Source organism: Equus przewalskii, chromosome 1 (assembly GCF_037783145.1).
Source record: "Equus przewalskii isolate Varuska chromosome 1, EquPr2, whole genome shotgun sequence".
Classification (NCBI taxonomy): domain Eukaryota; kingdom Metazoa; phylum Chordata; class Mammalia; order Perissodactyla; family Equidae; genus Equus; species Equus przewalskii.
Window position 1 is genome coordinate 128,722,227 of NC_091831.1, and position 16,658 is coordinate 128,738,884.

A 16,658-nucleotide genomic window follows, 5' to 3' on the forward strand; every position below is an offset into this window, starting at 1 on the left:
CATTTGTTTATTTGTTCTACTGTGTTGATTCCCACCAGAGGTAGAAAAGTATGGTAATGGAGGAGGAAAAAAGTTTACTTTCTAAATTGTATTTTCTGGTATTCTCGTATTTTGCATCATTTGCTTGAAATGTGCAGTTAGGTTTTCTTTTATATCATATTATCATTTCTTACATTGCAGAGTGAGAACTTGTGAAAACTAGATAAAAACATAAGATGAATAAAAACTCATTATATGGCTTCATTTGCTGAATTGCTTATACACTGTAGCCTGGACTTTATAACTGAGTAGTGGAAACACTCTGTAGTGCTTGGCATAAAATGACTGTAACTTTAGTGAAGGTGTTTTAAAAGAACCCATTGCTTTAAAAATTGCATGGGAGGATAATCCCTGCTAAATTTGAAACCTAGCAAAGAGTGTTACTTTAGTTTGCTTTTTGAATTGAATATTAGCATCCTTGAAATGGAGTCCTGTTTGATTTTGAGTCAGAGCAGTTCTTAGAATAGCAAGCAGTTCTTTGGAACAGATGATCTCTCGAGAACCTAATGTGGAAAAATTTTGTATGTAATACAAACTGTCGTTTTATGATTCTCTGTGGGCTGTAAGATTTTCTTAAAATCAGGCATGTTTATATTGTCAGTTTTTTCACTCGTAAAATAGGTAAGTCTGAGCTTAATGTTTTACCTAGGCATACAGTAATGACTAGAAAACCAAGATATAAAATTTTATCTCTTGAAATAGGAATTTTAAGAAGGGATTAAGAACAAATGAAGTTAACTTAGGGCTTAATATTTTCCAAGGGTGTTTTTGTTTGTTTGGTTTTGTTTTTAAGTAGCACAGTAAATCTGTGAAATTAACAGAGTCTGGCAGACATTCTGGGAGTGGAGTAGGTAATAAACCTCCCACCCCTATTTGGAATCTACTGAATGTACTGCATTTTTAAAGTACAGTATGTACTGGTTTGCTAACATGGAATTAAAGAAAGCACCTTACTAGTTCTCATCATCTAATGCTGTTATTTGGGTTTTCACTTGCATGTACTCAATCAAAATGTTTCATTTCTTACCCACTTAAGCGTATGTGTATTCACCATATCTACTTTCATGGCTTCAAATACCAGATATATACACACTTGACTAGTTTACCTAATACCTTTCTCCACTAGGATGTCTAATAGATGGTATTAAAAACCAGACTCCTGATTCCAGCTCCCTGTCCCCCAAGTGTTCTTACTGTGGTCTTCCTCTCTCAGTAAATGCCAACCACATTCTAAATACATTTGTTTTTAGAAGTATCAAACTTGACTTCTCTCATATTCTCACATCTGACCCATCAACAAATCCTATTAACTCTGCTTTCAAAATCCACGTGGAATCTGACACTTCGCACTACCTCCACGGCTACTACTCTGGTCTGAGCCACCATCATTTTTCACCTGAATTAACTGCAATAATTACTTCTGCTGTTTCTGTCTCTGTAGTAAATTCTCCACTCATCAGTCAGAGGAAGCCTTTTAAAACACAAGTCAAATCACGTCGTATCTCTGTTCAAAGCCTTCTAATGGTACTTCCCATTTCCCACAGAGTAAAACCTAGAAGACTTCAGATGGCCTGCAAGGCCCTCTGTGAGCTGGTCCCCAGGCAGCTTTCTAATGTCTCCTACCACTCTCGTGCACACCCACTTCGCTGCAGCCACACTGGCCTCTTTCGACCTACCTCAGGGCCTCTACACTAGTTTTTTCTGAGGGGATACTGTTTCTATGTGGCTTCTTCCTCTACTTCATCTAGATCTCTGCTCAACTGTAGCCTTATCGGAGACCTTCCTAAACCAGCCTGTATAGAATAGTAATCCCATATGGTACAGTACTTCTTGTTCTCCTTACTCTGCTTAATTTTTCTCCATAGCACTTATCTGTCACATTGTTTTTGTTTGTCTCCCTCACCTCCCGACTATAATTTAAGCTCTGTGAGATCAGAGACTTAGTTTTGCTCACTGCTGTATCCCTAGCACACGGAACAGTATGTGGGATCTAGTAGATGCGTTTGTTGAACAGCTGTTTAGGAAAATGATAAAATTCAGGTGTTAGACGACTAAAGCTGTTAAAATTACCTCTGAACTATTTTCTCAGCCCTTTTAAATGTCAATGCATCATTTTTATTTTCAGATTGGGACAGTGCAACTATAAGTAATGAGTCACTCTTGGACACTGTGTCTAGATTTGTTCTTGCAGCTCTTCTGAAACACACAAATTTACTTAGTCAAGCATGTGGAGAAAGCCGGCAAGTAACTTAAAACTATCCTCAGACATGTATTTGCTCTTATGATGTTAGAAATTAGGTAACTTTTCTACTTTGGTTCTTTATTTAGATATCAGCCTGGTAAAAGCTTATCAGAAGTGTACCGTTGTGTGTACAAAGTTCGAAGTCGTTTACTTGCTTGCAAGAACCTTGAACTTATTCAGACCAGGTCGTCATCACGAGACAGATGGGTAAAGTTGGAAATCACTTAATTTCTTTGTTTTTCTGCAAGCTCTGAGAGAGATCTCCGTATTGGTTTATGTGAGGGAAAAAAATGGACCTTTATTATTATAGATATTCAATAAATGTTTAATAGTTCTTTTTCTAGTGAAAAAATTGGATGAGTGAAAGATTTGGGGTTTATTTAACCCCACATTTATCAAGTGTGATATGGCTGCTAAGAAAGTTTATATATTTTTAGGCTGTGTAAATAATAAACAAGAAATTGAATTGTCCAAATCATATGAAATATTATTCCTTTGTTTTATGCTAATTAGACCACATTTGAATTATCTTATTTGGGGGTGCCGTAATTTATGAGGGACGTTAACAAACTATCTTGGATTGGTGAAGGGTCCAAAAACCATTTTATACAAGAACTGGAAAGTGTCAAATGGGAGTCGCGTAATAGCTGCTTAAAAATAGTTAGAGAGCTTCCGTCTAGGGGAGGAAATAAACATGTTCCTTATTGTTCCAGAGGGCACAAGTAGGACCAAAGGGTAACAATTGAATGGAGAATCATCGTTAACTGAATATAGGGAAAAAAGCCTTCGAATGATTAGAGTTCTCCACCACTGGAGGCAAAGATTGAAACCTTTTATTAAGGATATTTCAGAAGTATTTCTTGGAACAAAAATGAGATGATTTCTAAAGTGCTTGTAATCCTGATAACATGATCCTATAATTATAAGTCTAAGCCTGGATAATACATCACCTTCAGAAGTGCTTACTTTGAAAATTCATACATTAGATGCTCTGTATTCCATTGTTTGGATCTTAGATTTTAAAACCAAACTCTATCTCTACATTTGTATTATAGCACTCTTTTGGTATACGCTGATTTAGTATTCATGGATCTCGCTATTTGTTAGTGGCCTTAAAAGTCCATAAAATGTATTAATTTGCCTTTTTGTTGAAGCTCAGATTTGAAACTCATATATCAGGGGATAAATGACTTACGTATTATGTGAATCTGACTGACTGCTCAGTATTCCTATCTCTGTGAAATACTCAAGTTATTTATTGGCCATGAATCACAAAATCACATTTATTGTGCATCTGAGGATATCATTAAAATATTTTTTTTGTGCTTTATACTGAAATTTGTGGGGGGAAATGATATACTTTTATAGTATTTGTGACTTTCTTAGCACCTGTTGTAAGGACTCTTTCCTCTAGGTAACTACTAGGAGCATAACCACTGTGGGAAATAAAATTAACATTGTACTTACCAGATTTCTAATTTTTGGTTTCTTCAGGGGCAAACAAAGTAAAGAAAGAAATTTGAAACAATACTGTTTGTATAATTGAAATTTGCTAAGAGAGTAGAATGTAAATGTTCTCACCAAAAAAAAATACTGTTTTAAATAAGAATTATTAAACATTTATACAGAGTAATAATGACATATGCAACTTGAGGGAGACTGAATGGAATCTAAATTCATGGTCTTTAATTACCTTTTGTGCTTGGTGTCATATTCAGCTCATTTTAAGTTGCAGCTCTGTAGGAGTTTACGGCTGCATATCAATATAAATATGAATCCATTTATAGCATGACCTTTTTTTTTTAAAGATTTTATTTTTCCTTTTTCTCCCAAAGCTCCCCTGGTACATAGTTGTGTATTTTAGTTGTGGGTCCTTCTAGTTGTGGCATGTGGGATGCCGCCTCAGCATGGCCTGATGAGAGGCACCAAGTCCGCACCCAGGATCCGAACTGGGGGAACCCTGGGCCGCTGAAGTGGAGCGCAAAGCGTGTGGACTTAACCACTCGGCCATGGGGCCAGCCCTATATAGCATGACCTCTTGATCAAAATACTAAGGTAGAGAGAGCATATAGGTGTCTCTGTGTATAGTGTATATACATTCTTTCTAATCTTTTCAGATTTATTCTGTATATCCAGATTTATCCAGTAGTAAAACTCATGTGTTTTTATTGATATTAGAAATATTTTCCATGATAAAAAAAAAAGTCAATGTTTTTATGAAGTTTTTCAAAGTTTTTGAAAAATATATTGAGTATAGCTCTGATCATTTCTTTAAGATATCAGAAAACCAAGACTCTGCAGATGTTGATCCTCAGGAACATTCATTTACCCGGACCATTGATGAAGAAGCTGAAATGGAAGAACAGGCTGAGCGAGACCGGGAAGAGGGGCATCCAGAGCCAGAGGATGAGGAGGAAGAACGGGAACATGAAGTCATGACAGCTGGCAGTGAGTACAACCTTCTTACTTTACGGAACACACTGTGGCATTCTTTTTGGTAGGGCAACTGACTGGAGGAGAAGGCAAAAGTTTCTTCACAGTTTTTCTAAAAGGATCTGATATTCTGCTGGTGATCTGAATTTACATTAGCTGACATTTCAGCTCTTATAACTGTGCTAGTTCCATTCTGCATGTTTTGGGCTGAAAAGCTCTGGAAGGAGGTTTTTGGAACCACTACCTGTTCCACTGAGTCTCATGCGTGAAATGACACTCATTAGTCACGGGTTAAGGTCATTCGAAGTGTGTCCTCTGCGGGGGTACCATGTTGTCCACTGACCTGGTCAATCTCTGCGTGTTGAGGAAGAGAGCCCCTTTCTATGCCTATGAGGAGAGGCCTATTATTTTCTATACATAGAACTTTTAAAAGTATAAATTTTACCCACTGACTACCCTGCTGTTTTCAGTAGGGAGCAAGAATATATATGAGAATACTGCTGGCTGAGTGAACAACACTTTTCGTATCAAGGCTACAGATAGTTAGTTTTGTTGTTGTTGTTGTTTTTGAGGAAGATTAGCCCTGGGCTAACATCCACCACTAAACCTCCTCTTTTTGCTGAGGAAGGTTGACCCTGAGCTAACAAGGGCTACAGATAGTTTTTAAAGGTAATCATTTGGATGTTTAAAAAGACCTGTCAAAGCTTTTTAAACATTTATTAGTATCCTTTGAGTGATTTGGCTATTTCAAGTTAAAGTGTGTATTCACTTTGTAGCCTAAAACATTATGGCGAGCTATGCATTTGGTATCATGATTGTATATGTCAATCAATTTGACGCTTACTTTATTATCAATTTACTTGTATTCTGCGTACTTCTAAAAATGTTTTTGAGGTGGCTCAAAACAAAACCAAAAACCATTAAACAAGAGGAAAAAGATAAGGTCCAAATGGAGAAAAGGGGATTGGAGATAGGAAGGGAGAATAATTATATTTTAAAAACTTAGGCTGAGGGAACTTTTGCAGTTGAACTTAAAACTTAGTTTAGAAATTTCTGAAAGCAAAGGACAAAGGGGAAAATGGTAACACAGTATAACCCTCAATTATAGTAAAAGAAAGCATAATAGTCATCTGAGGAGTAATAATATTTAAGCTAGCTATGGTTTTTGAGCACCTATTATATGCTGGTCACTGGGTCAAATGCTTTACATAGATTAACTCATAATCCTTGTAAGAGTCTTATGAGATGTGCTCTAGTATTACCCTACTCTAAAAATGGGCAAACTGAGGTTTAAGGAGGCAAAATTATGTGCCTGGGACCACAATTAGTTGCAGCTTGAATCAGAACCAGGTCTGCCCGAAATTTCAGTGACCATTCTCTTAATTACTTTAACTGATTTCCAGCTCTGGACTCTGAGTTTGTTGCTTTGATTTTTATAGAAATAAGGAACTTGTAACAGTATAATGAAAATATTATCGTCATAATTCTATAAAATACACAGATCCGTTTTTGAAGTTTGTACTTCCATGTTAACAGATGAATCTAGTATTTTACCAACTTTTCTATCTAGGTTCCCCTTTAAGAATACCATCTTCACCCCAAATTTGAGCAAAAGAATTCTTTTCTTATTGTGAACTATCTACTACTGCATCAGAACCTTGTCAAACCCGCTGACTTTTTACACTTGTGAATTGGGAAGGGCTGGCATCAGATGGACATTTCTGGTGATGCAATTTGACTGTGGAAGCAGTCTTTCCATATATTATAACCACATTTTGTTTCAGCAAAGACTTTTAGTGGTTGTGCTTTTTTTAATGTGTTGAAGATACAGCACATTGTAGGTGTTAGGAATTATATGGACTTTGGAAAGGGAAGGGAGCTGTTCATTATAACTAATGCAGCTTAAATTTTGCTTGTTGTGTTTGTAACCTGACATTTTTCATACCAGTGTCATGAACATTCCAGAAATAGGCAGTTATTTTTATCTAACCCAGTGCTTGTCAACCTTCGGTGGACTTCAGTATCAGCTGGAGGGTTTGTTAAAACATAGATGCTGGCCCTATGCCTAGAGCTTCTGATTCAGAGGTCTGGGATGGGCTGATAATTTGCATTTCTAACAAGGATCCAGATGATGTTGATCCTGCTGGTCTGGGACCCCACTTTGAAAACCACTGACCTATCTCATTAATAAGAGTAGAAATAGAATCAACCAAATCTAAATTCTATAAAGGCGTGAGTATTTCCTATTGTAATTTTTATGAAAAGTTTAATAGTTTGATATAATTTTAACTTAGTTACTATGCTATATTTAATGTCTAAAAAATAATTTTTCCCTCTTTCAGTAAGTTTTTGGTCCAAACTTTTTGACTATTTTTATTGTTATTTTCTTTGCTCTTCTCTCCCCATGTGTTAAGACCTTGTTTTTGTGTTGCATGTTACAGAAATCTTTCAGTGTTTCCTCTCAGCCCGTGAAGTAGCTCGTAGCCGAGATCGAGATAGAATGAACAGTGGGGCAGGGTCTGGGGCTCGAGCTGATGATCCACCTCCTCAGTCTCAGCAAGAGCGAAGGGTCAGCACAGACCTTCCCGAGGGTCAGGATGTGTACACTGCTGCCTGCAACTCCGTGATCCATCGGTGTGCCCTGTTAATATTAGGAGTAAGTCCTGTGATTGATGAGCTTCAGAAGCGAAAGGAAGAAGGACAGTTGCAGCAACCTTCAACAAGTGCCTCTGAAGGGGGTGGACTTATGACCAGGTGGGACTGACCAGAAACTTAAAACTACCTCTCCTCCCTTTGTTACTTTATGCATTGAAATGGTTTATTCTCAAAGTTACAGTGTTTTTCTGAAATTAACACAGACAGGGAGGAGGAAATACAAATTGACTAGGATGAATTTAAAGTAATATAAAGAGTAATACTGATTCAGCCTAAAGTATAAATTTCTGATTAAATGAGGAGGCACAATTTTTTCTACATATAAACAACAGTAGTTGAGAAACATATGAAGTTATTTGTGTCTCTCTGTAATTTAGTGGCATGCAAATTATTTTGATGCAATTGAGAAGGGCTTTGTGCTTAGACAAGAGTCAGGATTTCCCATCAACAGACATAATTGCTCCTCACTGTGTGTGTATTATCTCTGTGCTGCCAGTTCTGTTCAATTTTATGTTCACTAACAGTCCCAAATCGAAAAACTTTTCTTTGTGCATGTGAGACAGGAGTGAAAGTCTTACTGCAGAGAGCCGACTAGTCCACACAAGTCCAAATTATAGACTGATCAAATCGAGGAGTGAATCTGATTTGTCTCAGCCTGAATCAGATGAAGAGGGTTACGCACTGGTAAGTATACCTAGATTCAGTAAAGAAGGATTTTCGTTTTCGAGGTATATATACATAAGGCTTTGGTTAGAGTTAGTGATATACATTTGTTTTAGACATATAAAGACTTTTTTAAAAGAACTTTTAAGAGAAATGAGATAACTGTATTGCATAGATGTTTACCACCTATATGTTCATGGCTCTCAGATTTCTGTCTTTAGCTCTGACTTCTTCTTAAACTCCAGATTCATATATCTGGCTTCTTGATGGACATTCCACCTGAGCTTGTCAGGTTACCCAATCTTAACCTATCCAAAAATAAACTCACCTTTCTCTCAAACCTTCTTTTCTCACATTCCCCATAGTAGGTGGTACTATTAACTACCTGGGCTGGAAACCTGCATTCACCTTTGACTCTACTTTTTCTTATTTCCTGGTCTCTGCAACCCCCTCACTCTCCACAATCCAATTAGTCAAGTCTTGAAAATTTTACCCTTAATATGTTTCTAATTTGTCCTCTCTGTCCCTCCTGCCACTACTCTCTTCCAAACTTTCCTTCTCTTTAGCCTGGACACGTACAGATGCCTCCAAACGAGTTGCCCCACCTCTTGTCTTGTGCCCATCTTCCACATTTCACTAGAATAATATATTTAAAATACAAGTCTGTTTATATGTTCTCTACTTAAAATCTTTTAGGAGCTCTCATTATCTGTCAGAAAAGCCTCAGGACCTAGGATGCAGGCATTTAAGGTAAAAATCAAACAAGTGAGATGCTGATTTATATAAGAAGTGGGAAATAAGGTGTGCTATAGTGTGACAGGTAAAATAATTTATAGAGTGAAAACTATCTAAAAGATTGCTTCTATTTGAGTAGCTGTGGACTTGGAGTTGATAGCTGGCTTTTCATTTCAGCTATTTCTCTGCCTTATTTGTGAATCTGTATGTCCTGCTTGACTCTTCTGGGCCTTAGTGTCCCATTGTGTGACATGAGGATAGTAGTCCCTGTTCTGTGTATAGCAATGTATTAGACTTGGCTTCTGGCCCTAATTCTGCTGCTGAAGAGCTATGAGACCTTGGTCATGTCACGTGACAGTTCAAATAGAAACTCCGAGTATTTTGGATTGAGTTATCTACAAGCTTCCTTTTTAGCTTGGAAATTCCTCTGTTGTGTGACTTGAGATAATGAATATGGAAATGTTTTTGAAAACTATCAAGTGCTACATAAACTTAAAAAGCTATTGTTTAAAAGAAACTTCTAAGCTTAAAAGATTTTTCCTCTAAGGACAGTTGAATATTGTCTTTAAGCAATTTCATTGTATCGTGATGTTTTTGTTTGTTCTTCCTCCTTTTAGTCTTCATTCCCATTAGTATCTCTGTGCGCCCAGTTCGTGTTCTCAGTCTTGCAGTCTCCTGAGATCCCTCTCTGTCCATTTATTTTTCTAATCTTATCAGTCTCGTTATCTAGTCTTGCAACCCAGTGGTAATTTTATAACATAGATCATATCATTTCTCTACTCAAATGACTCCACTTTTTCTCAGAGTAGAAGAAGCCTTGTCCTTACGGGGGCCTACAGGACTCTACATATCCTGGCCCCGCTACCTCTTTTATCTTCTGTTCTGCTTCTCTTCTTCTCGATGACTCTTGTGCCACACTGGCCTCTTGACTTTCCCATAAACATACCACACGACTTCCCCCTGGGGCCTTTACATGACGCTTTCTTCTCACTGGAATGCTGCTGTCTGCATGGCTAATTCCCTCACTTGAAGTCTTTATTCTGATGTTACTTTTTCAGTGAGGCCTACCCTGACCACTCTATTTAAAATTGCAATTTGCCTTCCCTTTCACATATTCACTCCCTGACTACCTTGCCTTGCTCTGTTTTTTCTTTTTTTCTGACAGCACCTAACATAATTTACTTATTTATTATATTTATTTATCAGTTTCTGTTAGCCTACTCTAGAATATAAGCTCCTTAAGGACAAGAGTTCTTGCTGTTTTGTTTTTTTTTTAAAGATTTTATTTTTTTCCTTTTTCTCCCCAAAGCCTCGCGGTGCATAGTTGTATATTCTTCGTTGTGGGTCCTAGTTGTGGCATGTGGGACGCTGCCTCAGCGTGGTCTGATGAGCAGGGCCATGTCCACGCCCAGGATTTGAACCAACGAAACACTGGGCTGCCTGCAGCAGAGCGCGTGAACTTAACCACTCGGCCATGGGGCCAGCCCCAAGAGTTCTTGCTGTTTTATTTGCTGCAAGATCCCAAGCACCTTTAGTGCCTGCCTCACAGTAGGCAGTCACTAAATATTTTTTGAATGACTGAATGATTGTCTAATCTACTTTGGTGAAATTTCTGTGCCCATTCCATCCTTTCCACTCTTTAATTCAGGCCCTTGTTACCTTTGCCTGGACTAGTAGTTTTCAAACTGATCTTCCTACTTTTTCCAGTCCCTCTCCTTAGACCCTGCTCCCAAAATTAGAGCCCTTGAAAACACAATAACAAGAACCATAATAAAACACCTGCTAGTCATGCTACCTTCCTATTCAAAAAACTCTCTGAGCCTGGATTACCTACCCAGAGATCAAAGATTCTGGAAAATCTTGCCTGCCTTCTTTTGGAGCCAGTTTTCCCCTACAGTAATCTGCATTTTTGCCATAGTAGTCATCTGCCAGACCCCAGACATACCTCTTGAGCCTCTGCTTAAGCATTGTTTGCCTTAAATGTCCTTCTCCTGGGTTTTGTCGGTGAAGTCGTCTCTCTCAAGGACTGGCTAAAATATCAGCTCTTCCAGAAAGCTTTCCCAAGATTACTTTAAACACAGTGACTCTCTCTGTTATTTCCATGGCAGTTTGTTGGTACCGCTAATAAATCACTAAGAGTTTGTTTCATGTCAGGCTTATTTATGTATTATTAGCATTTCTTTCCAGTAGACCTCTTCAGAAGGTCAGGGGTTTTTTTTAATGCCCCTGATAACTCCTACAATATGCTTTGCATCTTGTAAATAATTGATAATTCATTTCAACTGAAATGAAAAGATAAAAGAGGAGGGTAAATGTAGTTAAAGTGGCATACTTTTTGGAAACAAACAGTGATATCTGACTTAGTCACAGTAGGCTTAAGACTCACTTGATTTTGACCTGGGGCAGGATAGTTAACCTTCTGAGCTCTAGTTTCTATTTTTTTTGAGGAAGATTAGCCCTGAGCTAACTACTGCCAGTCCTCCTCTTTGTGGTGAGGAAGCCTGGCCCTGAGCTGACATCCGTGCCCATCCTCCTCTACTTTATATGTGGGACGCCTACCACAGCATGGCGTGCCAAGCGGTGCCACGTCCACACCCAGGATCTGAACCGGCGAACCCTGGGCCGCTGAGAAGGAGAATGTGTGCACTTAACTGCTGCGCCACTGGGCTGGCCCTGAGCCCTAGTGTCTTTATCTTTGAAATGGGAAGTAATACTGTCTGTTACACTTGCCTCAACTGAGTTGTTGTGAAGAACAGGTTTGGTAATGCAATTTAAAATATTTTGAAAATTTATGATTTCAAAACATAATGAAAAGACAGATCAGTGGAGTTGGGTTGAAACTAGATTTAATTGCCAAGATAGTTCATTTAGTTTCTACAGAATTTTTAAAGATTAATAAACCCATTTTTGAAAAAGATTAACTCTTGATCATCTTTCCTTATGGAATATTTAGGAAAACAGTGTCATAAAAGGTAGAAAAGTCAAGAACTAGAGAGAACAGGTTCTGTTGCAGAGGAAAGGAGACCTGGGCTGAGCCTTCAGCTTCAGAGAGCCTGGTGTAGATGTAGAGGAGCAAGCAGTGGGGCAGTTTTTTCAGTTGGATTTTTCCAGCTGAAATATTACCCTTCTGTCTGAGGTTATTTAGGATTACCATTTGTACCCTTGATCTCTTGTAAGTACTTCATTTATCCTGAATTGTTTGTGAGTGAAATGCTTTCTTACAATAACTGAAGTTAACCAGTTTAATGCTAAATCTTTGTTTTAACCTTCTTTCATAAAGAGTATTCTGTGATCCATTATTAACTTCTCTCCTAGTAAACAGAAATCTAAGTAAGCAGTTAAACAGGTTTTAAGTTTAATTGTTTGATTGACAGTTGTCATACTTTTAATGTTTCTTACTATTCTTACTGCATTCTCCTAATCTTTTCCCCACCCTCCCTTATTTCACAAAGGATTTGATTTAGCATGCAAAAATAAATACTTTATGAAAGGATAAATTAAGTGAATGAATTAGGACTAAAAGAAGCTGAGAGAGGAAAAGTAAAGGCCTGGATAAGATTTGCACACCTCAGCACATATTGTTGTTCTGCTAGAGGTGGGCCACCAAACAGGAAAAGCATAATGACTTACATCATTCACAGTATCTGAAGGATAAAAACAAGCCAGTTGTCCAAGGGCCACACAGATATTTCCAGTTCTGAGGCCTGAGATAAATTTCTTCTACTGTGAGCCCTCATGGCAAAGGTACTGTGTGATAAAAACATTTCATTGAATGACACAGGAATGTCTTCAAGAGCTGTTTGGTGTTTTGTCCAGCACCAAAGGCCTGAAAATAGGCTTGTTTCTGGTGTGTGTACGTAAGACAAAAATGTCTTTATCTACAGTGTGGGTACATGTGTGACCAGGTAGAGATTTTGTACAATGACATTTCCTAATTTTGTCACTTCTGCAGCCTTTCTTCTTTGCCACCAATTTTTTTATTGTGTGATAGAGTACAATTGAAATTGCTAAGACCATCTTGTTAAGTCTGCACATAAATTTGTCTTCTGTCTTTTGAATCTAGTTGGCTGTGCATAGAAGCAGGGTACACGGTTGTCTTTACCCACCCTGACCATGTGCACACAGAAATACACCGAGACATACTTCTCTTCTTCCTGAAGGCCCTCACTGTTTTACTAAGCTGTCTGCAATTTCGCCAATTTGAGATTTCCTTATTTTAATAGGTTTTTGAAAACATTTTAAAACACTACCAGAAGGCTTAGAACTGTTATTTTTCTGTTAGTGTGGATTTGTCGGATTTTCTTCCTCTAAACACTTAGCCAAGGCTAGTGGGAGTTTTGAAAAGAATGGAAAGTGAGGATAGAGCAAGTAGTAATTTTGGAAAATGGGACTTTAGGCATCTAGAGGGTATTAATAAGATCATACTGTGTTGCGAAAATAAAAGACAAAGAATCCACAGAAGAAAAAGTGACAACACAGAGGAAGACTTTTGCTATTTTACAGTGTTAATTAATGTGCACCCTGACTTTGTGTTTGTGTATCTCAGAGTTATGTGCCTGTGTTTTCTTGTAGTTGTTTTCACTGGGTTTTTAGAGACTTTGTTGTTAGTCTGGCTTGATTGGTGAATAAGTAGCATATTGCTATAATTATATAGGTTATTTTTTATTCTAATACTCTAATAAATCTTAATCTTAAAATACTTTTCACAACTAAATTTTATGGCTTATTTATTTTTAACTTAATAGAGTGGAAGACGAAATGTTGATTTGGATTTGGCATCATCTCATAGAAAGAGAGGTAAGTATTAAGAAATATTAAATATCTAGTTAAATTAAGTAGCTGTTTTTATATCTAATATATTTAGATCTGATTGTCATTGAAACATTATTGCAAAAAAAATTTATAAACGTTTTATCAGAAGAGTTAAAAGGAAGATAATTTTCTATAAAATATATACCCTTTTAAAATCTGGGAATGTCTGGGAGGTAATAATCAGTTCTGTTTCTCATTTGTCATGTAGTGTTTTGACTTTCTAAAAATCGTATGGAACTCCGGAAGCAGTGCTTTACAGTAAGGGGGTTTTGTACATAATTTGCCATGTATTAGCTCACTGATACAGTTACTATAGTTTAAATGATGTCATAGGGAGAACTCTTTATCCCATCACCTCCTAAATACACATACACGCTTTCAAACTGAAAGTTTCCAGCTTATTTTTCCTCTTTGCCTCTTAAGATAAAGCATGTAAGAGATGAGCTGATGATTTCTTAAAAAGAAAATTTTCCCATGAGGAAGAATTATAGAGTGTCATCAAGCGTTAAGTTCATTTGTTAGAAACTGTGTCTTAATGATTAATATAGTTAACTCTTGGTTATATGTAAAATGCATTTTAGAAAGAACAGCAGTTTTGGATAATATAAATCCAAGGATTACTAAAAATGCTCTAAGTATTATTTTCTATTAACTGACATGTTTATTAAACCCATTTATACTATGGTTGTGAAAATGTGAAATGGTAGTTACCGCTAATGTCAGTTAGTCTAAAAGCCTGCGGGAAAAATTTTTTTCCATCGTATTAAATCTTTCATATTTCAAAATGAAACCCTTCTCTTGATAGCTTCCTTGGCAGAATGTTAGATTCCCCCCATAGGAAAAAAAAATGAGAAATGAGGGAAAATGAGGAATGAGGGGAAGAAATGCACACACAGTTTTTTCATTTTTATGTTTATAACTTAGAATAAGAAATGTTGGTACTTCTGTAGAATAAAATATGGCAATGTTTTATCCTTTAATTATAATTAGAATACAGAGAATGATTTTTCTGAAATATTAGGAATAATAATGGCTAGGGCTAGTACTTTATTGAAAAGTCCTTTGAGACTATAATATATCAAAGCTGTTGGGTTTCTAAAAAAATTATAAGGTATGTGTAATATCAAAGAAATTAATGATGTTTAGTATAATGTGCAATATTTATTTTGTTTTATAATTCTTTGAAAACTGGCAATTCATGTGCCGTAATTAGCCAGAGTATCCTTTTCCTTAACCAGTTGACTTAGGAATAAGATTAAAATTTTGGAACAGATTTACCTTCCTAATTTTGGTGAGCTCAGGTGAATATTGTTGTTAAAATTTCTATGTTTTATTAATGAATGGATATTATTTGGTCCTGGAGAGAAAATGGCTCCAAATTTATTGAGTAGCATAAGGGATCCAAGCTGTAGTTTAAGAGCTTCCTACTATACTAATTATATTTATAATTGGTAGTCCATTGGCTAAAATTATTCTTTTCTCTCAAATCTTTATCATGCTTATGGAAATGTAAATTTGAGATTCAGCCTACGTTAGCATGTCAATATGTGGCAAAGTAATCTTTGGAATAAAACAGAAAGTGATCTTTATCTTTGAATTAAGAATAACCTAGAATTTGAGTATAAATTACTTAGGAGCAATTAATGTAACACTTTAAAACTACTGTTCTAGAGTTACTACTTGTTCAAATTTTTAAACAATTATCCTATAAGTAGATGGGGATTTCCTGTAGTTTTAGGTCTAAGTAGATAGAAATGAATTAAGCCATTGATCCAAATCTTCTTTATGGATAAACCACCTTCTTCAAGGTAGTATCAAAACCTATTAACTTGATGGAATTTAACTTTATTTTGTTGAAAATAGAAAAGCAAATACAGGACCTCATGGGAAAAGTGTTTCTTTTTTATTACCCAATTAGGAAGTTATAATAGGGAAGCAAACTAGTTATGTAAATTTTCGTCATATCACTTAAGGTGGTAGCAATTTATTCTAGTAATCATTACATTTTAATGTTCCCAAGGAAAATATTTGCTGGTGGCTTTATTCCTAGGAAAAAGTGACTAGAAAGTAGAAGAATCATCATTTTAGGAAGGGCGGCAAAAATAGTTTTCAATCTCATGAGTCCTAGAGCTTGTGGATTAAACAATGAAAATGTACACTTAGTGGTTTTATTTATTTTATTATAATGGATTTCCTTCTTCAAAAGAAATTAACACTGAAAATACATTTAGGAGATTATACTTTGAAAGAAGTTTTTAAAATCATGTATATTTAGTAACTACCCTCTGACGGCAGTGAGTTTTTTGTCTTGTTTTGCTTTTAAATGATGGTAAAATAAACCACCCTATTTTTTCCTTATTTATTGTCAATACGGACCAGATGCCATAAGCCATCATATGCCTGTCTTCAACTGGGCAGATGAACCTACCAAGTCTGAAAACTATTTGGGGCCATTCAGGTGTTCTGATTCTGACTTGAGCTGTGAAGGACAAGCAGATGTCCGGCCAAGTGAGAATTCTTCTATGTCCTTGTTTACCCCTTTCGAATATTTTGAAGAGGAAGAGCAAACTTTTTTCCCCTTATATAGCTTTTGCATTTATTAGTCTCAGTGGTCCTGAGTTATTAAAAACCTAATAAGAGAAATTATATATAGAGAGAGAACAATGCTTAGTTGTGTCCTGTTTACTGAAACTAAATGGGTGTGTCAATCAATGACAATGGTTGTATACACATTTCAACTGCTTTTATTATGCCTCCAAAGACTCCTCCCTTAGAGGACCTGGTGCCTATAAGTTCAGTATTTGGCATTGAGAATACTAGGATCCATGCTGTTGAACCATGATGGTTTCCTCTCTCCTCACTTCAGTTAATGTTTCACAGTTGGTCCAAGCTCTTGGTCCAAGTGAGCAAATATGGTAGGAAGAATTAGAGCAAAGTGAGCAAATAAATTTAACTCAGCCACTTTGCTCGGCTCTTTAGAGGCATCAAAGCTAAAGTCTAAAATCAAAAGTGTCATAAATTACTTTAAAGAGAGATAGCTGAAACATATTTCTGCTTAGCGCCTCAGGTAATATGAAAT

General features: G+C 36.6%; 1 protein-coding gene across 50 annotated transcripts in view; it reads left to right on the forward strand.

Moving 5' to 3' along the window:
- Positions 1-16,658, forward strand: part of HERC1 (HECT and RLD domain containing E3 ubiquitin protein ligase family member 1) — a 203,946-nt gene that overhangs the window by 91,041 nt on the left and 96,247 nt on the right. For 19 of the 50 annotated variants that reach the window (XM_070577767.1, XM_070577861.1, XM_070577909.1 and 16 more), the window contains exons 20-25: positions 2,165-2,279; positions 2,368-2,488; positions 4,558-4,729; positions 7,156-7,468; positions 7,933-8,053; positions 13,513-13,564. In XM_070577767.1, the coding sequence (XP_070433868.1) occupies positions 2,165-2,279; positions 2,368-2,488; positions 4,558-4,729; positions 7,156-7,468; positions 7,933-8,053; positions 13,513-13,564 (894 nt within the window). Of the gene's footprint in view, positions 1-2,164; positions 2,280-2,367; positions 2,489-4,557; positions 4,730-7,128; positions 7,469-7,932; positions 8,054-13,512; positions 13,565-15,958; positions 16,088-16,658 lie in introns of all 50 variants that reach the window. The other 31 variants (XM_070577631.1, XM_070577625.1, XM_070577616.1 and 28 more) reach the window with 3 other exon arrangements.